At 34.4% G+C, this 25,097-nt stretch overlaps 3 protein-coding genes across 8 annotated transcripts; 1 reads left to right on the top strand and 2 right to left on the bottom strand.

Annotated features, from left to right (window-relative positions):
* The first annotated feature begins 67 nt into the window (after positions 1 to 67).
* LOC124534236 (active breakpoint cluster region-related protein) lies at positions 68 to 20,215 on the top strand. Of its 6 annotated transcripts, none has more exons than XM_047109969.1 (21): positions 68 to 483; positions 1,449 to 1,677; positions 1,923 to 2,019; positions 2,318 to 2,474; positions 2,630 to 2,879; positions 3,279 to 3,453; positions 5,333 to 5,474; positions 11,819 to 11,935; positions 12,012 to 12,197; positions 12,587 to 12,784; positions 13,585 to 13,704; positions 13,779 to 13,901; positions 14,416 to 14,613; positions 14,910 to 15,119; positions 15,345 to 15,540; positions 15,710 to 15,903; positions 16,534 to 16,697; positions 17,458 to 17,597; positions 18,178 to 18,323; positions 18,823 to 18,947; positions 19,867 to 20,215. In XM_047109969.1, the coding sequence occupies exons 1-21, from the start codon at positions 208 to 210 to the stop codon at positions 20,105 to 20,107; spliced, it is 3,684 nt and encodes a 1,227-aa protein (XP_046965925.1). In that variant the 5' UTR covers positions 68 to 207; the 3' UTR covers positions 20,108 to 20,215. The 6 variants fall into 6 exon arrangements, with proteins under 6 accessions (XP_046965925.1, XP_046965924.1, XP_046965923.1 ...); XM_047109968.1 differs by having other exon boundaries at positions 1,920 to 2,019; XM_047109967.1 differs by having other exon boundaries at positions 1,896 to 2,019.
* Positions 8,096 to 11,079, bottom strand: LOC124534238. The gene is made up of 4 exons (XM_047109971.1): positions 10,934 to 11,079; positions 10,609 to 10,703; positions 8,825 to 10,535; positions 8,096 to 8,531 (listed from the first exon to the last, which is right to left on the bottom strand). The coding sequence occupies exons 1-4, from the start codon at positions 10,998 to 11,000 to the stop codon at positions 8,293 to 8,295; spliced, it is 2,112 nt and encodes a 703-aa protein (XP_046965927.1). The 5' UTR covers positions 11,001 to 11,079; the 3' UTR covers positions 8,096 to 8,292.
* A 2,417-nt stretch (positions 20,216 to 22,632) lies between the features above and the next one.
* On the bottom strand, positions 22,633 to 24,870 carry LOC124534474 (cysteine-rich with EGF-like domain protein 2-B). The gene has a single exon (XM_047110369.1). It carries the CDS (start codon positions 24,647 to 24,649, stop codon positions 23,525 to 23,527), a length of 1,125 nt encoding a protein of 374 aa, XP_046966325.1. The 5' UTR covers positions 24,650 to 24,870; the 3' UTR covers positions 22,633 to 23,524.
* Between the last annotated feature and the right edge of the window lie 227 nt (positions 24,871 to 25,097).

Raw genomic sequence — 25,097 nt, 5'->3', positions numbered from 1 at the left:
AATTTTAAGATTTAAATCATATAGAATATAGATAAAGCTTTATGGACTTATTCCTTCGACTAGGTACATGTCAAAATATATGAAAAAAATATAAAAAAAAATTGCTTTTGCAATGACAGAATTTCTGATACATTTTTTACACTTACTATTACAGTGATTTCATATTATTACTTTAACATAAATTGACATGAAATCGTTTTGTGAGAGATGAGCGTCTTCGGGGATTTTCAGCGTGTGTGGGTGCAACGTTTTCCAGATAGCACTTTACCAGCCGCTTGGGAAGACGATGTCAGGGCCAATTTAGCTAAACATAAACAGAAAGTAGCTATCCTTAGGGAAGAGTTAGAAAAAGAAGAATTCTATGTCGAGTATTTAGAAACTTTACTGTCTGATGTCGAGAAACATAAAGCTTCCCAAGGAAGTAGGACGGCGCCGCCCTCAGGGATTGACACGAATGACGATAAAACATCTGATAGCAAACAAGTAAGATTTAGTTATCTTACAGTCAATTTCATTCTACTAGATAAGAGATTAGTTACAAAAGATTATTTGTTTACTTGGTGAATCATTTTCTTTGGTCCAGTTACTTAAAATTTACCTTTAGTATTAAATTCGTGTGACAGATACTTGTAATAGAAGATACATGGTAAATGCTTTAATTTTATCTTGTCGAAATATAATTGATAATCATAATATATTAACATTACATTTGCATTATCGAAACAATGCTTAAATTCATATCAACAAGTTCAATTATTGTTTATAGGTAATAGTTAACATGAATCATACTTACCTACATATTAGTTACCTCCTGTTATTAGTTTCTTATATGAATTTCAATAAGACATTTAAAACCATTCATTCTTATATAAAAGAATATATCCAATAAGATATATCGTATGTATTCTAGTGTATTGCTCAAAGCATAAATGGGATAAAAAGAAATGAATATATGCCTCTTTACAAAAACAAAATATCTATAAGGAAAAAAATACTTCCATTTACCATAAATTAACTTTATTCTGAACAATTTATTGTAGTTAGTAATTATTCTAATTTAAAGAACTTAGTTTCTAATACTTTTAATGATAAACAACATTGAATCTATTTAAATTAATTAGGTGTGCTGTCACATGCTGAACTTAACCACTTGACTAATCTTATAGGACTATACAATTGTTTGTATGTATTTTTGTTGTGTCTTTGAAACAATAATGAAAGCCAATAAGATTAATAGTTACAGGTTATTTGTATTATTATTTACTTATTTGCGCATTATTCATCTATTTCAAATAAATGAACCTAATTTATAGCTTCTACAAACAATTATTGATCAAATCTTATCAGTTTGTGTTTATTATGTTCCATGATCTAAATTTATTTAAATATGATTGTAAGAACTTATAAAGTGTTTTTTTCTTCCATTTTAATTTTATTCTTAAACATAGGATTCTAACACTGACTCACTCTCAAAGAAAAGTGAAACAAGTCTTAAGAGTGATGACTCAGCAGAGGCTCCTGACTGTGACGAGGTACACTTGAGAAGCAAACCTGTGAATTTTGCCGAAAGGAGTTCTGTTAACCAATGCATAAATGAACTGTCATCAAACCTTGCAGCTGAAGCTCGAAAACGGTGCAACAGTGAAATCGTAAAACGAACTGACAATGATTTAAGTGGTAAGAAATTATATTTATATAAAGAAACTTTAATTATTATCTCCTTAAAGTATGTAGCGTTGATGTTATTTCTATTATTTTTGAGTGGACATACTTTAATTCAGAAATTATAGAGACAAAGATTGTACAGTGTTGAATGTTTCCACTAGATGTAGAATCAACTAATAAAACTCAAGCTAAAAACCGTCCAGCATCACAAGCAGGTGATTTTGTAACAGTGATTGAAGTTAATGGTTTAAAAGCAGTCGAGAATGCTGCTAAGAAATTGGATGAATCACCACCATCCTCGGAAAGTAGTTCTACAGATCCCGCATCTGCTACTAAGAAGAAAGTGCCACCAAAGTAAGCATAATTATATGAATTATTCAATAACCAAAAATGTGTAAATTCAAATTAGTCATAATTATTACATAAATTACTTCTACTATTATTTTTTAACATTTAATGAACTCATTCACTTTACAAAAATCTTTTTATAATTATATATATAGTTCATAGTTATGATGAAAATGTCTCCAAGTCTGATTTGAACAGTTTTTTCTTTGTCCTGCAGTTATTTCATTGATTTAATCAAAGTGAGACAGTCAAAATTTATCATTCAATAAAATTCATATTATGATAAACATAATAAATATTTTAGGCCACCTCCAAAAGTTTTCAACAAACGTGGAGCTTCACTACCAGAATCAGGCTTGGCCGAAGAAAGCCCCCCATCGTCGCTGGGAAGAAGACTACGAAACGCCGAGTCCCGAGAATCCATTGCTAGCAGAGCATCTACACCCTCAATTAGTGAAAGGGTGAGTTCAATTCAATAAAAATAATGTAAATAAGATACACGTATTTGAATATGTCTCAAAAAAAAAACACACAAACAAAGACAGGTAGACTGAATATCATCATCCAAAAGCTTCAATTGTCATGAATAATATATTATCACATTTTTATTTCACAGGTGAAAAGCTACGAGTCAATTAACTCATTGTCATCGGAGCGCAAGCGGTCCGGCGGCGCGGCCACGCCGCTCTCCATCGACGAGGAGGCCACGTCGTGCACGCCCGACCCGCCCGACGCCTCCGACGACAAGTCCGCGCCGATATCGCTCGAGAGCATTCCCGCCGTCGTGCCCGCCGCCGAGGACGAACCCTACTACGACCAGGTCCCGGTGGATATCAACGACGGAGAATATGTTTATATACAAGCAGGTTCGTCTTCGCTCGCCTTAAATTAAATTTAGAATTCGTTATTGTTTTATTTATGGTTTGGTAGGGCTTTGTGCGAGCCCGTCTAGGTAGGTACCACCCACTCATCAGTTATTCTACCGCCAAATAACAGTAGTCAGTATTGTTGTGTTCCGGTTTGAAGGGTAAGTGAGCCAGTGTAACTACAGGCACAAGGGACATAACATCTTAGTTCCCAAGGTTGGTGGCGCAGTGACGATGTAAGGAATAGTTAATATTTCTCACAGCGTCATTGTCTATGGGTGATGGTGACCACTTACCATCAGGTGGCCCATATGCTCGTCCGCCAACCTATACCATAAAAAAAAAATATGTAAAATGAAATGATAAGTTGGCAATAAGTGCAACCCGTGCCGCGCTCAGCAGGGCGGGACCGTTTCCGGGCGCTGTCGGACTGGGGCGTGGTGCCGGCGGGCGCGGGCTCGGACGACAGCTCGGGCGCGGGCACGCTGCCGCCCGCCGCGTCCGCGCCGCCCGCGCCCGACTCGCCGCTCTGCGCCACCGCGCCCAACTACGTCAACATACACTACTTCATACAGTGAGTACTCGCAGCCATAGCTGATATCGGCGTGGCGTACTTTCTTATAAAATTAATTTTCAGCTGAGTGAGTCGTGTTAATCGTAGTTTTTAGTTAAAAATGTAGTACGTAAGTCTACGCCTCACTTTAGAGTTCATGTTTGCTTCACACCAAAGTTTATCTAATTCTGTTTAGTGCTGACAGCGTCGTTGTCGGACGGATAGACAGTTACTTTTTTTTATAATATTATATATATTATATACATATGAGCACGAGATGGCCCAGTGGTTAGAACGCGCGCATCTTAACCGATGATTGCGGGTTCAAACCCAGGCAGGCACCGCTGTTTCATGTGCTTAATTTGTCTTTATAATTCATCTCGTGCTCAGCGGTGAAGGAAAACATCGTGAGGAAACCTGTGATGATGTGACAAATTTCATAGAAATTCTGCCACATGTGCATTCCACCAACCCGCATTGGAATAGCGTGTTGGAATATTTCCACACCTTCTCCTCAAAGGGAGAGGAGGCCTTTAGCCCAACAGTGGGAATTTACAGACTGTTGTTGTATATACATATACCATGGATTAGATATGTTATGCATATAATTTGGCAATGAGTCATTCGTTTAAACGACCTTTACATGACCGAAGTACTGTTAATAAAAGAGCGGAAGCATCAAATTAAAAGGTTTAGTCCTAATCCATGATATTAATAAATTAATTACTTTCAAAGCGTGATGGAAACCGAACAATAATTGTCGTAGAGTTTTAATGAAGTCAAATTGCCTATCACAATATCAAATATACATTAGTCTCTACAATGGAAGTATGGAAAAAGACAAAAAAGCATTAGACTTACGTATGCTTATGTATTACGTATCATGCGATTTGTATATCAGCTATGTTGTGTATTACCGAAAGTATATGATTAATATATCGTTATTTATAATACAACACTGTTACACCTAACTACATATTTTCACTTTAATTTTACTTCCAAAAATTCCGGTAACAGTTTATTTGACGTTCCAAACGTCATTACGCAAATCTCTAGTAAATATAGATCAATCAAACTCTCAACCAAAGATATCGAGTCTATTTGCTGTCAAATGTTGTTTCTTTGGCTTTTTTCCTGTTAGTTAGAATATACTATACTTGTTTTATTATAATGCTTTGTGTAATATTTTTCGAATGATATGCTATTAGCATAATCTTTTGAAATGGAACGCTATATGACGTCAAATGACCCTATGCTTTCTTATTAGGTATATACATATGTATTAAAATGCAGTGAGATAATATCGTCGACTGAGTTTAAATAACCATATATTGACTAATAGGCTATTTTACTGGTTTTTAAAATCCATTTTATATTATTTAGTAGAGGTTAAGGAACCCAGTAAAAGTAGATGTTTTTTTAATTCTAGTACATATTTGCCGAAAAATATCATATTAAAAATTCCATATTTAAATAACGCGCGGAAACGCTACTTGGACAATATGGCGCTGCAATGGGGTCATTGACGTCACTTTAATAATATAGTAGTAGGTACATATAGTAGAAAAGCAAGGTTTACAACAAATTGACTTCATCATAAGCCCGGCCAATCAGGAGCGTTTTATATCATGTGACAAACGTTTGAAAAAATGCATTTTTATTTATTGATTTTTGAATAAATTAAGTATTATTTTCAAGTTTCGTTAGTAAATAACCATTTTTAAACTCAAAGTATACACTGATTACAATAATTCACAATTTATTTTTCGCATTGTTAAATAGCCTATTTTCGTAGAAAATGAAATTACTTAAGCTTTTATTTGACTCATAAATCGGAACCTATCGATGATGGATGAGGATGAAACGGAATCTATCTATCATGTAAATGTTTCTAAATCAGACAAGCTGGCGAGGGAACCGAACCCAGCGAGACGAGCTCCGAGCTGGCTGACTCCAGCGACACCCCGCTTCTTCTGCGAACCATTTCATCGGACACCGAGGCCAGCGCTACGCCGCCGGTGTTAAGAAAACTTCAACATCAGGTTAGCATTTATAATTACCAAAAGTTATTTGAAATAATTTACAACTAAAATTTAAACGTTTTATTTTCAATTAAAAATGATTATCACTATCATGACATGGATTTATTTGTATAACAAAGTTTGATTTACTCGTTAATTAAATTATTTTTTTTAAACTTTATTATATATTTTTTTTTTTCATTATTACACACATAAAAATAATTAATTCGAAATACATCTATTTATTAAATTCACCATTTATTATTTCATTGTCTTCCATGTTATCCCTATTAAGTAATTTTTTTAACTTGTCTTGATAGGTTAATTTATTTTTTTTGGTTTTATTTTCACTCATACATTGTTTCTCTCCTGTTATTAAATAATATTTGCATAATTGCAACTCACAGTTATAATTTTCACATCTAGAATAATAACATATTCCGTCCGAGCAAAACGAATCGATTTCCATTTTTTCAATTAAATTATTCGTCAGTCTTGTAGCGTATTGTGTAAAAAATGTTTCGAAATAATTTTTGAAAACTTTTTCTAAGTCAAACAATAAAATATTGTACGTGAATTCCTTTAGCGTATTTGGATCTGAAATATTACAAAAAAAACTAAAAGTTAAATATAATTTTATCAATTATTGTTTCGTTTAAGTAGTTCTATTTAAATTATGGAATTGTAAGGAAATAATGCTATATTTATTTTCACATAAAGTGCGGTTTCGGTTACAATAAAACAACATTAAAGTACAATATGGAGTTGGATTACCTTAGCGTAGTAAGTTTCAATTCGGTTTCCTAATCAACAGTAGCTCTTACTTTATCTACAATTTCGGTGACGGTTGACGATAATACTGCTTCTAATTCTAAGGGTCGGTCTTCGATAGTGGGTTTAGGTGTTTCTGTGGTTGAAATAGTGGGCTCTTTCGTCGTCACGTCAGCTTTTTTATCTTGTGACTGCAGCGTCGTTACTGATTGTGACGAATTAGGAGTAGTAGGCTCTTCGGGTTTCACTTCGGTATTGTAGTTCCGACACTCTCCAGTTAGATCTGTGTCATATATATTACACGTAATGTTCACGCATCCGTACTTGTCACACCTGATCGTAGTACATGTTTGATCGTTGCACTGTACATTTAAGTTCTGGTTGTTTAAATAATTGTAAGTATTTGTCGCATCTGGTTGAAGAAGTTGATCTTTCTCGGGTAGTATTTCATTAACATCGGCGCTCCACCACGTAAACGGATATGTTATCCAACCCCATATTGTGGAACCGATACCGCGCCCTTCAACTATGTTATCTGTAACTGTTGAATTATAAAATATAGCAATGCTTTGATTTCACGTAAAGAATAATAATAATATTATAATACAATTTTAAAACTTACTAGTGAATGGCTTACTCAGCGATCCTTGGACAATACACAAGACAAAGAAAGGTAAAAGCGTCCTAGAACTGAACATAGTGACGGGTGACTTAGGGACAAGGTGCGACAGTAAATGTTTGGATAGTCTGCGTCTCCCTTATATATAGTTATCTGCGCTATGCACCTATCTGTTGTGAGATAAGGGAACTTTCGGGAATGTTTACTTAATGACTTACGAGAAAACATACCAAAACCTTTTAATTGTTCCCGCAGCTATTATCAATTCTACAAAATTTAACTTAAATGTTTTTTGATATGCTTTTGTCGAGGAAAATAAAATATCTTCATATTTTAACACTAATTACTTTAATTGTCTGATCCATTCATATGAATTCAATTATATTGATTAATTAATGCTATACTTAGGCTAAAAAGCGCGATTCTTTTTTATAATATCCGGGTAGGTATTTTATATATTTATTAAACAAAGTGGAGTCCAAACGCGACGACGATCAATACAGTCAGCAAGAATGAGCTGCACTAGTCGCCCTCGCCATGTCGGCCCGTAAGATGCCTCTTCGCGCCTCAAGGCACCCAGGTTATAAGAAGAGGGAAACATGTGTGCTGGTTCCATTTTCTTCTGATATATGTTATTAGTAGAGATTCTGTGGTTGCCTATGATTATTTAAAAATGCAGTAGAAAATTTCTCACACGTAGTTGTGTTTTTTGAATTAATTTTCGTTTGAACTTCACATAATATACAACTTTCTTTAATATTAGGACATGCTAAGAATCTACATAAGTCCAAGCTTTTACTGCAATTCGTCAATATTTTTAGTTTTGTTTTTGGGCGTAATGTATCCGTCATGTTATTTATATACCTATTCATTATTTGCAAAACGTATGATGTATTCCAAAACGATGGATCATCGAATCTTAAAACATTTTTCAATTTTCCATGTGTCCTAATTTTTTGTAAGATTTTTTTCAAACTAACAATATGTTCGATGGGAATGGTTCTCGTTTTCATTTCACCATTAGGATTAAAGTCTATTATTTTTGGCTTGGCTTTAGAAATTACACTCCAAGGACTTAAATAAATTTCATTATCAACCTAAAATAATTTTATTAACTTGAATAAACATTTATTCAAATAAGAATATAAAAAAAATGTCATTTAAAAGTAGATGTATTTATTTAAGATTTCAAGTGTAAATATTTATTTTACCTGGGTAAAAATTTTGGGTATCAAAAATAAAACCATAAATATCATTGTGAAGGGAAGTAATATTTTTGAACACTTTTCAAACGTTTTTTCTCGTAACGTTAACTAACGTAACTACTTCAGATAAATAGCAAACAACTCCAGCATTTTATCAGAGCTTAATGAGCAAAGTACTTAATGTTTATAAACACCAAACGTTTACGCCGCGGCTGCTTGATAATAGGTTACGTAACTTTTTTTCTTATATAATTTTAATATTCTTCAAATTAGTACAATGACCTGCTAAATTAAGTTCTTTAAATGTGCATTTGGTCTTTTTAAATGTTTTCTTAAATGCTGCAAAAGTACTACATTTTGAGTGAATACATAGAGTTCCTTTTCCGAACAACTTTCCCAACATTTTCTCCTCTAATATATCAACAACTTCAAAAGCTATATTTGATGGTAAATCCATTATAGACTCCATAGTTGCTACGCTATCTGAAAAGTTCATAATACAATATTTGTGAATTTCTATTTATTTATTATATATATAAAATACATAAAAGATAGCTTTCTCATCACGTAAAACTGAACTTCAAATGGAAAAAAACTACTTTATTCTGAAAAAAAAAGGGGTTTATAATTTGATATTACTGGACAGACATTATGCTTTTATAGATTCCTAAAAATTTACTTTTATAAAGGTGCTATTTCTTTGCTAATTTTCTTCCTGTAACACTTGTTTCTGTTTTATCATGAGTAATATAAATGTTTTAATTCAATTAACTTACCAGTGTAGTTGTTGCCTGCACAATGACCTTTATTATTGTACCGGTTACCTGGTGTACAAATCCTATGTAAACATACTTTTTTAGCACATTTCATAGAGTGGCATATATTTTCGGAGCAGAACGTTAAGACGCCTGTTATATATTTTCCCACAAAAGACATGAAAGCCGGAACAACGGCGTCAATATCGTTCCAATCCACATCGCCAAATATTGCTTTTTCTAAAGCTGTAGTATGATTACTAATTATTTTATCTTTGGTCATGTTCAATTTTGTTTTTTTAATTTCTCTATCTAAAATCAAGGCAGTTATGTTCTTTGAATGTATCAAGGATTGATTTTTTGTCGCCATTGGCCAATATGCCAATTCAGCGTCTACCTCGGACTCTGTATCAAATTTTTTAGAAGATGTCACTTCAGGAAAACTCGTTCGATTATTTATTGCAAAGGATGTTGTCATTGTCTTATTATTATTAAGCAATGTAAGATAATTACTTGATTTATTATTTATTTCACGTTTTAACCGTAACAGTTTCGTATTCGATACATTATCCTTTTCAGTTTCGAAATCTGTTTCAATACTGTTCTCTATTTTAGACGCATTTTCGGAACGGTTATAACTGCCTTTTGTTATATTAAGAGTAAATACAATTCTCGGAGTAAGAGTTACAGTTGTATTAACATTAGATTTAATTTCATTAGTTTCATTTGTTTTTGATGTTAGCTTCGTATCTTCATGATTGTGGAATGAACTATTTTTATTAAAAGAGCTGTTAGTATTTTCTACTTTTGTCATATTAAGTTCCAGTTGCGGTTCAAATTTAAAATTCTGTAAATTGTACATTTTCTTGTTTTTGTGTTTTTTGTTATTATTGGCAAAACGAAACTTTTTCTTTTTATGAATAGTTATTTTATGTATTGGCGTTGAAGTATCTTTTAACATGTTCTTTTTATATCCAATTAAATCAATTGGAATTGAAAAATTTAAATATGGAAAAGGAAAGTTAACGCTTGATAAGGGATCTTGTATTGGAAAAGTATCTTCATGTTCTTCATATCTGTCAAATTGCTTTAGATATTTAAGTAAATTACTTAATGCGCTCGGCAATTGAACGTCTATTTTTATTCGGATGTTTAAATTGTTGTCCAAAATATTACTTGGATTATCTTCAAAGTATTTTGGTGTTTTTAAAAAACTGTCTGTGAAGTGATTAATCTTATTAAAATTTCTCGAAGGAGCGGATTCTTTATAAAAGCATTTCTTGCATTGACATTTGCATGGAAATATATTTTCTTGGCAAAAACAAGATGATATCATTGTTTTTGATAGATTTTCCGGAAGTATTGCAGGTAAATCTTCTGTTTTTTTACCACCATATAAACTTTTTGAAAAATCGAATAGGTTGTCATTCTTTTTTACAAATTTGTATATGTTTGAATTATGTGGCATAAATGTATTCAGGAAAGCTGGATGTTTCATATCATTAAAGTATAAATTACTGTTCTCGCCGTAATTATTTCGCTCAATTGGTTTTAATTTATTGAAGTTTTCATATCGCATGGGTGGCACTTTGTTTTTGCTTTTGTTTCTTCGTATGTAATTTACCCTCTGCTCGTGTGCCTTATCTAAATATTTTTGGTACTCCGACAGCAGATTTTCGATATCTTCCTCACTTTCACTGTTACTGAACATGTGATTATTTAATTGAGGACTCTGTAAACATGTATCGAATAAACAATGGATTACGTAAGAATTTTTTAATGTTTACTATTTTTATTTTGCTTACCATACTATTTTCAAGCTCGCTGAAGATATCGACAATGTCGTTTAGTATAATCGCATCATGAAGTGGTGTGAATTCAATACGATTGATTTCATAACCTATGAATTATAAATATATTTATAATAAAAAAGTCGGCGTGTTTTTGTACTTTTAAAGTATAGTCTAAAATAGATAGGACATATTATGTCACAAATAATAATGCTCTGCATAACTAGTAACGTGATTGAGCCAATACATTATCAGGCTCTTGGGGTATTTAAGTTACCTGCTTTAAAGACCAATAAAGAAAGCAAATAAAATAGAATCTAAGCTTCACCGTAATACTTACTGTCCACATCCGTACACTTCGCTAAATTTAAGTAAAACAACAAGAGAAAAATAGTTGTTATTTTCATGACTGATGAGTTTGCTTAAAGTCGAATCTGAAATGCAAGTTTTAGTTCACTCTATGAATTATGTGAATTGTTTGTTTTTTGGCTAATTTGTAACCATAAACAAACTGCACTTTTTGAACCTGTTTTTACAAACAAAGGTTTTATGTGAGCAATTGCAACCCTGTTTGTTATACAATCAGTTGTACAATGAAACAAAAAAACATACAAGAAGCTGAGGCAAAGTAAGCTTATGTATAGGAGGAAATAAATTATGTATATGTACTAATATGTATAATAAAGGATAATTTCCGATAGTAATGACTGATATGACTTTAAATCCAGTTTTAAGACTTCTTTCACTAGTAGAAGAAAACTACATTTTCTCTGAGTATAGCACTTTTATTTTAGCCTATATATAGAGTATAAAATATATGTATTTCATATAAGTTTCTTCATTTATATATATATTATACCCTAACTAACTTTTAAAAAAAAAACTTTCAATTGATAGAAAGTTAACTAAATGGTAGGGCTTTATGCGTGCTCGTTGGGTAGGTAAAAATCACTCATCGAATGTTCTACCGCCAAACAACTATACATACTTAGTATTGTTCTATTCCTAACTACGGATATTAAGGACAAAACATCTTAACTCCCAAGGTTAGTGCCGCATTGATGCTAAAAGAGATGCAGATTTAATTATTACATATTATGTGAGTTTCAAACTGAATTGCCACAAAAAAGGAAAAATATTAAATTTATATTTTTCTTTAACTTTCTCTTTTATATGATAACACAAATATGTATAATAAGTAAATATATGTCAAAAAAAATTACAGGAGTCTAACATCAGTAGCAATGCGGAGGCCGAGCGTCTCACGATGCACCGTTGCATTGTCACAAGTATCATAGAAAGCGAGACAGTGTATGTGGAATGCCTCTATGTAATGGAGAAGGTGAGCATCACGATTCAGCTATAATATTAAAAAACACATATAATAATATATACTAAGAAAAATGTTTCTTTTCCAGTACATGAACGCTATAAAAGCGACACTGTCGACGTCTCAACCTGTTATAACAGAAGAAAAATTTGGTACAATATTCTATAAAATATCAGAGTTGCACGACTTGCACAAGAGTTTCCTTGAAGGTCTAAAGAATGCCGTCGCCAGTTGGGAAGAACCATTGTCTGTAGGGATCCATTTTAAAAAAATGGTAAGAAATGGAGATCGTTGCTATTTAAATACACAAGAATTATGATTTATTGACGATTTGACGACCTCCATGGTCGAGTGGTATGTACACCGGTTTTCATGGGTACGCCACTCTGAGGTCCCGGGTTCGATTCCCGGCCGAGTCGATGTAGATTACCATTAGTTTTCTATGTTGTCTTGGGTCTGGGTGTTTGTGGTACCGTCGTTACTTCTGATATCCATAACACAAGTGCTTCAGCTACTTACATTGGGATCAGAGTAATGTATGTGATGTTGTCTCATATTATCATTATTATCATCATTATCATTATCATCATTATTATTCAATTTTTTTTTCGGCATTCGGCTATGCCTAATATTATAAATAATCTTTTGGTATGTTTATTTAAGGCTGAAAATATAAACGTATATGGTGCGTTCCTGCACAACTACGGTCGCGCCACGGACGCGGTGCGGCGGCGCTGCGCCACCTCGCAGCGCTTCGCCGACCTCACGCGCCAGATCACGTGTCGTGGGCAGCCAATGTCGCTCGATGACCTCCTACACAAGCCCGTAGCGCGTGTGCAGAAGAACGCACTTGTTTTACACGTAAGCGCTTACAATAGGCTATTTGACTGGTTTTTAAAATCCATTTTATATTATTTACTAGAGGTTAAGGAACCCAGTAAAAGTAGATTTTTTTTTATTTCTAGTACATATTTGCTGAAAAATATCATATTAAAAATTCCATATTTAAATAACGCGCGAAAACGCTACTTGGACAATATGGCGCTGCGATGAGGTCGGTGACGTCACTTTGCTGTATTTTAATCTGTGGTACATATAGTAGAAAAGTAAGGTTTACAAGAAAGTGACTTCATCATAAGCCCGGCCAATCAGGAGCGTTTTGTGTCACGTGACAAACGTTTGAAAAAATGCATTTTTATTTATTGATTTTTGAATAAATTAAGTATTATTTTCAAGTTTCGTTAGTAAATAACCATTTTTAAAGTCATAATATACACTGATTACAATAATTCACAATGTATTTTTGGCATTGTCAAATAGCCTATTATGATATACATATTTGACGACCTCCGTGGTCGATTGGTATGTACACCGGTTTTCATGGGTACACAACTCCGAGGTCCTGGGTTCGATTCCCGACTGAGTCGATGTAGATTATCATTAGTTTTTCTATGTTGTCTTGGGTCTGCATGTTTGTGGTACCGTCGTTACTTCTGATTTTCCAATACACAAGTGCTTTAGCTACTTACATTGGGATCAGAGTAATGTATGTGATGTTGTCTCATATTTATATTTATTTATATTATACATATGTATATTTGAATATATGTTCTTCAAGGAGGTACAGTCGGTTACATAAATATGACAATAATTATTTTCAGGATCTTATAAAGTACACGCCTGCGAGTCACCCCGATCACGCGATGCTAACCGAGGCGTTGAATATGACGCAACATTTCTTAGACGAATTCAATATTATACAAACCAAGTCCATGTTTCCGGTAATCATTAATTTTGTCTCTGAAATTATTTTGTCGAAATATATAATGTATACTTATCTATATAATTTTTACAGAACGCAGACCGAGCACAGCGGAGACTCGTAAAAAACTCCTTTATCGTCGAGCTATCAGATGGACATCGAAAACTGAGACATCTATTTCTTTTCAACGACGTTATCGCCTGCGCCAAATACAAGGTACATATCGATGACCGTGGCCTAGACGAAATCACATTGCGAAAATCATTTTAGTTTATAGAAAAGGCCAAAGTGTCTGCAATTCAATTACATAACAAACAAACAACAGCCTGTAAATTCCCACTGCTGGGCTAAAGGCCTCCTCTCCCTTTGAGGAGAAGGTTTGGAACATATTCCATCACGCTGTTCCAATGCGGGTTGGTGGAATACACATGTGGCAGAATTTCTATGAAATTTGTCACATGCAGGTTTCCTCACGATGTTTTCCTTCACTGCTGAGCACGAGATTAATTATAAAGACAAATTAAGCACATGAAACAGCGGTGCGGGTTTGAACCCGCAATCATCGATTAAGATGCACGCGTTCTAACCACTGGGCCATCTCGACTCAATTACATGAAGTATTTCATTTATCACCTCATTGATGTATAAACTACGAACTACAAAACTGAATTCATACGTGCAGTAGTTTAGACTACCCTCTTTGTTTATTTAACGTCGTGCAATGTGCCAGGCTTCCGGGCGAGACAAATTCACGTTCGAGCTGAAGTGGTTCATTCCGCTGCCGGACATCGTGGTGGTGGAGGACGAGGGCGCGGGCGGCGCCGCCGAGCGCGAGGCGTCGCCCGCCAACATCGTGGCGCTCAAGTCGCAGGCCTGCACCGTGCGCGACCTCATCCTGGCCGAGGAGCGCGCCACGCAGGACGACAAGGTCTGTCATTCAGTGCCTCGATGGAAGTGTCGGAATCTTTTTTTTTTTTTATGGTATAGGTTGGCGGACGAGTATATGGGCCACCTGATGGTAAGTGGTCACCATCACCCATAGACGATGACGCTGTGAGAAATATTAACTATTCCTTACATCGTCACTGCGCCACTAACCTTGGGAACTAAGATGTTATGTCCCTTGTGCCTGTAGTTACACTGGCTCACTCACCCTTCAAACCGGAACACAACAATACTGACTACTGTTATTTATCTAATTTTGAGAATTGTCAAATCGTACAGAAAATACGCCTCGGTAGTCGCGGTGCGGCGGAAAAGCAACGGAAGAAACTTTCGGAGCTCGAGGGGCAGCTTGTTCTGGCGTCACCGAACCTGGTGTTCCGAGTGGGCGCCCGGGCGCCGGGCTCCACGACACTGCAGCGACAACACATATTCTTCCTCAGCTCGGAATACGAACGCACGCAGTGGATTGATTCCATCCATGCTCTACAGGTGAGCCTGGACCAATTACTTTATCATATATCATTATCAACTCAAGATACAATAAAATAATGGCTATTGTCTATTTTGATATGTAAATTCCAAGTAAGATGTTGATCCATCAAAGAGTGTTATAACAGCTCTCATTAAATAATGTACTTTTTACGTTACTCAAAAATTTAATGAAATATGAGAAGTGAGTTTATAATTTTATTTTAAAGATTAAATGTTTAATAGGCATCATCTGCGCCTCCCGCCGGCACCAGTACTGTATCAATGCTAGAACTTCAAGGGTGGGTGACAGCATGTCGCAGCTACTTGCAGACAGACATGGGCTCCTACCTCCTTCGGAGCGGTAGGGATGACTCATTGCTGCTAGGAGACTTGCAACTACATATAGGAGGCATGACTGCACCTTTGGATACCTCAGCTGGTAAGATTATCTCGCAGCTTGTATAACTATTACTGGTAAACATAGAATGTATTTTTCCGATTGCCGATAAATCAGAAAACCTACTTGCGAATATATTTTGTCCAAATTTTCTGTTAAGCAGGATTAATATAAAAATAAATTGACAGTAAAATGATACTGCTGTTTCCAGACTATTACATCGTGGTAGAGGTGGATTCGTATGGGCACTACTTCCGCAAGGCGAAGTCTAAGCTGGTGTGTCGCAGCGCGCAGCCGCGCTGGAACGAGAGCTTCACGCTCGACCTCGAGGGCTCGCAGAACTTGCGGCTGCTGCTCTACGAGGACGCCGCTCGCCCGGTGCTCCGGGGAAAGTGTACGCTTAAGGTACTATACCTGACATGATGACGGGATGACATCCTGACATCCTGACTGTTACGGGGTTACCATGATTTAAAAATCTATACACAATATACATCTAATAATAAATCATACTGATTATATTCCTCATCTTTTTTATCTGGTATCGAAGTTATTATGTTCATACCTACACGCTTATAAATAAACAGAGGTGCATGTACATTGCGCACACACGCTGCTCATAATTGTCTCCAATATTTTGTTAAGCAGTTTACATTTTGTAAGAGTCGAGATGGCCCAGTGGTTAGAACGCGTGCATCTTAACCGATGATTGCGGGTTCAAACCCAGGCAAGCACCGCTGATTCATGTGCTTAATTTGTCTTTATAATTCATCTCGTGCTCAGCGGTGAAGGAAAACATCGTGAGGAAACCTACATTTGACAAATTTCATAGAAATTCTGCCACATGTGTATTCCACCAACCCGCATTGGAACAGCGTGGTGGAATATGTTCCAAACCTTCTCATCAAAGGGAGAGGAGGCCTTTAGCCCAGCAGTGGGAATTTACAGGCTGTTGTTGTTGTTGTTGTTACATTTTGCGGTAGAGGCAAAGTTTGCTAATCGCTATTGTAATTCGTGTCGGGCGTCCCGCGGCAGCTGTCGCGCGAGTGGGTGGGCGAGAGCGTGTCGCGCACGGTGTGCGTGGGCGGCGGCTCGCTGCCGCTGCGCGTGCGCCTGCTGCCGCCCGAGCGCTCGGCGCGCCACGTGCCCAGCGCCAAGCCCGGCGCGCTCTTCGGCGCCAAGATCACGCACGTCGCAAAGTCAGTTTCTTTATATTTCCTACTTTTTTGTCTATTTTTAAACCTGGCTACTATAGTCTGTTCGCGTTAAGAATGTAGTGAGTTGTCATTGTTTACCGTCCTTACTCCGCCCCCTGACCAATCAAATCTTTTTAACATAAGGGTAAATGTGTTTGTATATTTGTGTCAAAATTCCAACAAATTATATTCGTTTTAAAGGCTAAGCGTAATGTATTTAAAAAATACACATTAACGTAAAAAATCGAAATTTAGTCATTAATATTTTAATCACTATTACTAGTGTCGTCGTTAGTGTATAATAAAATAATTTTCTGCAGCGAGTTCCATAACATTATCTAAATCCCACATGGCAATTTATTCTTGTAAGACGTGGTCGCAGAATTTCTCACACTTTTATTTTTACAAATTGGTGTGGTATTCATTTTTTTTAAATATCAGTTAATAATAATAAAAAAATTATAAAAATATCAGTTAATAATTAATTAAATCCACAACCGTCACGTTCGAACTTATGTCTTTACCTGTTCAATGTGAACGTGACTTTGTAATTTGAAAAGATTTGATTGGTCAAAGGGGCCGGTAAACAATAACAACACACTACATTCTTAACGCGAACAGACTATAATGCCAACATGATTCTATTTTATTAGGAAGATATTATTTTCTTTACTTTAAAAGAAACATCTATGATTTATTGAAGTTATTTTAACTCATCGATATATCGATGGTAAAAATAGAAATTATTTAATATAATTTGCAGACGTGAAAAACGGAACATCCCTTTCATAATAAGCGCGTGCGTGCGCGAGGTGGAGCGTCGCGGCATCGGCGAGGTGGGCATCTATCGCGTCTCCGGCAGCGCCTCCGACCTCAATCGGCTCAAGAAGAGCTTCGAGACTAGTAAGTTACCAATTTATTAGTAATCAACTGATCTTAAATTAGTCTGAAAAAGTAAAAAAAAAAATACTCAAAAACTTGTCTCTGCATTGGATAAAATTCGATTAACAGTTTGCTTCGTGAATAAAAGAGAACAATCCATTGCGTTACTAAAAATAGTCCTAATTTATACAATAACGTATAGTACGACACAACTTAGATGTCGCGTCGGCAAAATTCGTAAAACCGATCACATCCGAATTAAATACGCTATCCCAAATTATCAATATTTATTTCTCATGCGAATATGATCTTTGCACAAACGTAATAACTTGTAATATCATATGACCTAATATATTCGTCAATTTGACACGTCAATTTACATGCACTTGCTTTCTCTGACGCGAGAATCTATAGCGACGAATAGTGTCGAACAGCGCGATAGGGAGCTATTTCTATTGGTCGTGTAAATCGGCAGAAATCGGTTTTATTTTCATTCCATTGCATTTTCCGATGCTACATCTAATTTGTGTCGTACTATAAATGTGTCTAACACGTGATGAATTTAATGGTGATTGAAAAAACTTACCCTATTATTTTTCAGATGCATACGAAGCTGAGCAGTTATTAAAAGAGGTTGACGTACACTCTGTAACCGGAGTATTGAAGTTGTACCTGCGTGAATTGCCGGAGGCACTGTTTACTGATGCCTTATATCCGGAATTGTTACGGGCTTGGGGATCAACACAGGTATTCATTTAATTTACTTAATATGTATAAATAATATGATTAATTATTATCGTTATCAATACAGAAAAAAGAAATCAATACAGAATAAGTTTGAAAGAGGTTACATTTTTTTCTTCTTAATATATCTTCATCTGTATACAGAGTGACGAAGTAAATAATGATTGATATAATGTTGATAAAATTATGAATAAACAAATACAAGAAAAATCTAAAATTAAATTTTCAAACAATAATTTACTCGGAAAAAAAGTTTAGTGTGGTTTAAAATACCAATTTAAAATTAAAAAATTCTCACAGTCGGGTCGATGTTAATAGAACCTTATTCGGCTCGGTCAAGCTCGAAGGGTTTGGATACAAATTCTGTTAAACTGCTTATCCACATTAATTTAATGTCGATAGGAATAATCTATATATTTATTTTACAAGACCTACCTGTTACCTACGATCGATCGAAATGACACGATTCAACCTATTAATAATATTTTTTTTTTACTTTCAGGGTGCTGGGGCTTCTTCAGATTCAGGGCCGGCGCACACGAGACGCCACGCACTACTGAAATGTTACGCACAACTTCCAGACCTCAATAAAAATTGTATTGATTTTCTCCTTAATCATTTTGTCAAGTAAGTTGAAGCCTCAAGTATATAGTAGAGTAATACTTTATTTCAGCTTCTCAATAAAAAGGTTTAGAATAAGACTTGAGAAAGTTAACGTGATAGGATTTTATTTGGAATCATGTGTACGCTTGGATAACGTAATAGTAGCAAACTTAAAAAAAAAAGCAGTAGTAAAATTATTTTACAACAACAGCCTGTAAATTGCCCACTGCATGGCTAAAGGCCTCCTCTCCCTTTGAGACGGTTCCGAACCGTGGTGGAATCACCACGCTATTCCAATTCGGGTTAGTGGAAAATGTGGCAGAGTTTCTATGAAACTAGGTAAATGCAGGTTTCCACACAATGTTTTTCTTCACCTCCGAGTACGAGATGAATTATAAACACAAATTAAGCACATGAACATTCAGTGGTGCTTGCCTGGGTTTTTACAATCATCAGTTAACGTGCACGCGTTTTAACCACTGGGCCATTTAGGTTGGTTATACATATTGTAAGTAATTTATAAAAAAAACAATTCAAGTATTCTTCTTGACTTGATCAAAACACTTTAAAAGTAATTCTATTGAATAAAGATTATGATTTTGACTATCAACAACAACAGCCTGTAAATCCCCACTGCTGGGCTAAAGGCCTCCTCTCCCTTTGAGGAGAAGCGTGGTGGTTATTCCACCACGCTGTTCCAATGCCGGTTGGTGGAATACACAGTCATGTGGCAGAATTTCTATGAAATTTGTCACATGCAGGTTGCCTCACGATATTTTCCTTCACCGCTGAGCACGAGATGAATTATAAAGACAAATTAAGCACATGAATCAGCGGTGCTTGCCTGGGTTTGAACCCGCAATCATCGGTTAAGATGCACGCGTTCTAACCACTGGGCCATCTTGACTATCAAACATGTAACGTAATCTTGATATCTCAACAGAGTCAATCAGCACGAAGGCGAGAACAAGATGTCACTGCACAACCTGGCCACCGTGTTCGGGCCGACGCTGCTGCGGCCGAGCGCGGCGGGCGGCAAGCTGCGCGCCGACCAGCTGGCGGCCGGCACCGTGGACGCCATGGCGCAGGCAGGCATCCTCTACACGCTGCTGCAGCAGCGACACCTCGCGCAGCACCTGTCCGCGCACCGCCCGCACGCCAACCCGCCGCCGCTACTCGATTGAACTTCATAATGACTCACCTTAGGGGGTTGTCCATTAATCACGTGAGGCTTGAAAGGGGGGGGAGGGGTTTGATAAAAATCACGAAAATACCACAAGGGGGAGGGGGTGTAGTAAGATATCTCGTGTATTTATTTTTTCGTTTAATGCGCGATTTTGAAACAAATATGATCCTTAATTTCAGAATAAAATAAGATTTAGTTTATACCTGTATTTAAATTAAGATAATATTCAGAAAATTTTAAGATTCGTTGTAGGTACTAAAAATACACGTGATGTTGAGAAGGGGGAGGGGGGGTGGTCTTAAACCTCACTACGTATCACCAATGGGGGAAGGGGGGGTTAAAAAATGCTAAAAAAAGATCACGTGATTAATGGACAACCCCTTATCTGTTATGCCATCGACCTTATTATTTTTAAATTTTAAATCTGCGTCGCAATCATTATTTTAGTTTGAATGGGTAAATCGGTTGTGTGTATCTCGCAGTCAACTAGTTTTATTACCCTTTTAATTATCAGTCTAAACATTTTATTAAATGGCGCCCAACAACCTGAACAGAGCATTAGGCAAAAACGTTTGGATGTTAATTAAATTGCTAATTAAGCTAGTTGCCTGTGACATATTTCACATTCCAAGCTTACACAAACTCATTTGTTCACAAATCTGAATTTTCACACGGAGATTAAATGAAGAGCAAAATAAACTTGTATTATAAACAATTTCTTTTACCATAAGAGATTGATAAACTAATTGTAGCTAAGATAATTCAGGTACAAGGATTACATTAAATACCACTGCCGACAAGTATTAGGAAGCAAGAACGTTCTTTACTCCTGCATTCAATTCTATCAAAATATGTTGACAAAAAAAAATTTTGATGTTGTTCCAAACAGGTTTTATAATTAGAGTTAAATCGAATCTTAGAAAACATGTTCAAATGCCTATGCCTTTTGTTTTCCTTGTGATTTTTACCACCTTAGGTTATATACATTAGCTTTACACTATCAAGTACGATTTATCTAAGCAATAGCTCAAAATGAATATTCCAATGCCATACTTTATATATGAATTATATCCAATTCAAAGATGATAAAACTGATAGTTGTGTTTATCCTAAGTCACTAAAATTGATCAACTAGTATTATAATGTATTATCATATTAAAATTTCACTTGTCATCACAAATTCCGAGTTGCCCTTCTCAATTATGTAGAAACTAACTTATAGCATGAAATGTATGTGAAATAATATCATATAATGCTCTCCCTGTCCTGACTGAGTGTTTTTGTTTTATAATCCATTCATTCAAGAATCGATTCTATCGACGCTAATTATGTAAGAACACCATAAATAACGAAATAAGTATTGATAGTCATATTATAAGAAAAAGTTCGACTATGTCGTAATAAATTATTACATTTAGAGTTATTTTACAAGTGCTAGTGACAAGGTATAGAAAAATCATTCTTACATATACATACAACTAAGTATATTTGTATTTCTATATTATATTTTGCATGCTTTTATATTGCAATCGTTAAAACATTCCATAAAAACGAAACAGACTGAATGTAGTAATATCTTTTAGAACGTATTTTGCACAATATCTAGATGCTGGGAAGTAGGTAACTAGGTTTCCTGAATCAATGATTCATAGTATGTGTAAAGTAAAAATATTGCGTAAATTTAAAAGACGGACATAAAAAATACTATTGTTTATTATTTATTTTATTTCTTTAAATAATTTTTTTTCATCAATAACTAAGAATACACAATATAATTTATAGGTATAGGTTTTTTAAGTTACGAAAAATAAGTTAATAGCTATATTACTATTATTTTAGTTACCTACTTCTTATACCACTGTATTACGTACACACTATGTACAAGTAAATGATCCCTAATGTTGGTAGTTGTTGTTATTGTGTAAGCATCTTATTTGCATTTCAATAAGTATTTAAAAGGGACCGAAAATGTAAAAAAAATTTAGCTTAATACAATGGACTGATAATAATAACTTCGTAGGTTTATTTGTTTTTTCAAGAACCTTTTGTAAAAATAAATGAAATTAATTTCTGGATCACCCCCACAACAAACTTATAATTCCATATAACAGCATTTTCATTACTAGTCGTGCATATTTTAGTATTATGTTCTCTTGAATCTATAAAATTATTTAAAAAAGATATTGCGTCTGCATAGTATTCCGATAGCATAACATTCTTAAATGTTATTCACGAGTAGTTATTATGATGTTAAATTAGTACTTAAAATATGACAAACTACCAAAAACAAAAATTTTAGAACAAAGTTATGTTTCGTTTATAATTTCTATAGATTTTGTTGATAACCATTAATCTTATTAATGATTCTTTTATATTGTTGAGTAATATATTTGTCCCTTAGTTTAGTTATTTTTTCTATGTACCAAGACTTTTTCTCACCAAAGATCCCAAACAAGCAAAAAGCAAGCTTAACTGGCAAACTTATGATTTTATGCTTCAAATATGAGCAATGTCTTACTTACATTTTACTGAAACATTCATTGGTTTTATATCATGTATTATTTAGGTTAGAATGAAATTGTTTTCTACATTTTATAAGTATATTTTATTATAAATACTGGTTCCATTAATGCTTGACTTTGAAATTAATTTTGTTTATTCTCTCTAAAGATTATTAACTATCTTAGTGAATCTTAAAGCTTTGCTAATATGCTACAGCAACACCATTTCCAAGGAAATAATGTGTTCTTAAAATAAATGCCCCTAGAATTCTTTCTAGCAAACTCAAGTTTGCTTAAGTGAAAACAAGATAAAAAGACTAAGATATCAGAGCAGAAACAAATATGTACTGTATATAATAGTATGTATTGGAACCAATATACCTAAATAATAAATAAACATTGGCACTGTTGCTTATATACATACTTATATGTCATTTAAATGTTTAAGGGACATCACAAAGATTTCGTAATAGAAAACAACATACTTTCTTAATAATTTCTTTATAGTATACCACTTACATTTAACCAGCCTATAAATAGTATAAATACTTATATATGATTATTTTTAGATCTTTCCATTATTAAAATTTAATTTGAGGTGGAAATAAATAAGGTATTAGTAAAATCAATGCATTAAGTTAATTTTTTATTTACAAATTTTCATTTAACAGTGTAATAAATATTATTTGATTTGTTTAATAATCATTTTGAGTGTATTAAATATTTCTAAACATTTCTCTTATAAACTATATTTGTTTTGTACGGTATTTCTTATACTTTTTTGGCAAGTATATTCTGATAAGATATGAAAGTTTTGTTAATTGTGTTTAATTTTTGTATATAATTGATACTAAATGTAGTTATGTACCTTTCACAATAAATTGTATTTTTAATACACCTTTAAAAATGATTTATTAATTATTTATATTATTTACATTAAAGTTTTGAATAATTTTAATCAAACTTACTTCAGAAGCTATTTCAGAATAATATATCACAATTGAAATAATTAAAACTATAAGTGATGCTAATAATTTTGATTTTCTAAATAAAAATATTGCTAGGACAACCAAGCATAAATAGGAAGCTATCCTTATAGAGCAATTAATTAAAAGATCCCTTTGAAGTTTAACATCCATACATTTACCAATCCATAATACATGGTCAGGAGAGCAAGATGAGCAGCTGGATGGACCAGGACCTTCACAAGATTTACAAGTCTTATCACACGGTTTACAGGCAAATGTTCCTTCTTTGTTTATACAATACTCATTACTCTTACAAATAGACAAATCCAAACATTCATTAACATCAACACATTTACCAGCATTCATGGTCCAACCAGCAGCACATTTGACACAGGTATCAACTCCATCACCCTGACATCCATCACACGCTTTATGGCAAGGCTTGCAGGATTCTTTACTTGCATTGTAAAAATTATGGGAACATTCTTCACAATCGATGCCTGTAAATCCTCTTTTACAAATGCAATGGCCATCACCCTTACGTGTCCCTTCACCGTCACATTTTCCATTTCCTCCACATATTTTGTTGTTTTTAAAATGAGGACAAAGGGTGCAGGATTCACCATAATGATGTGATGGGCAACAATATTGTAAATTCTCTATGCACAGCCAGGTATATAAATCTAAATTATTTTGATATTCCTGGAACCACCAATTTTCCAGTAGTGGTTCTGCTTCCTCTGAGAGTGCATAACAATCGTCTTGATGTTTTTTTACCTCAGAACATAAATTTTCTTGAATTTCAACTAATCGCATTTCGCTTCGCGCATAAGACTTTAATTTAGCTTCCTCCCAAGCGGCATCGCCACCTTCGTGTTTACCTCGCGAGGTTTCTTCGAGCCAGTTGTTAAAAGAATCAGTTACTACTTTACAACGCTGGCATTCATTAATTTTTTTTGAGTGAAATTTTCCTTTAGTATCTAAAGTGGAATGTGTTATACCAAAAGTAATAACAGACATGCATATTAAAATTAATTTTAAACGTGTAAAGTAGGCCGTTGAACAAAACATTTCTGTCAAGTGTTAAACAATAATAGTTACAGTATATAAAAATTAAAAACGTTGATAAAAAAAATAATAATCCGAAATAAATATATTAAGAAATACTGATCAGTGATTAATAATCATAATTATAAGATTGTATACGCAACAACTTTTATGAATTAAGAAGTTTACAAAAGTAAAAAGTGTGAGCTCAGAGTCAAAAGCCTGAAACTGACTGACATTGACAGTTAATCGACCTTACTTTCATCTCTAATATTTGACAATAAAAATAAAGATTTAATGTACTTCTTATTGCTATAAAATAAAATAAAAAGGACTGATGTGTTGTCTAGAAAATTCATTTTACATATAATTTATTTCGTAACATTTGCTAAATTACTTCAATTGCCTTAGATATGGAGACACCACTATCTATAGACTTATTGAACGTAAGACTTTTATTTTTGTCGTTACT

Source organism: Vanessa cardui, chromosome 12 (assembly GCF_905220365.1).
Source record: "Vanessa cardui chromosome 12, ilVanCard2.1, whole genome shotgun sequence".
In the NCBI taxonomy this organism is placed as follows: Eukaryota; Metazoa; Arthropoda; class Insecta; order Lepidoptera; family Nymphalidae; genus Vanessa; species Vanessa cardui.
This window is presented reverse-complemented; position numbering and strand designations above follow the sequence as displayed.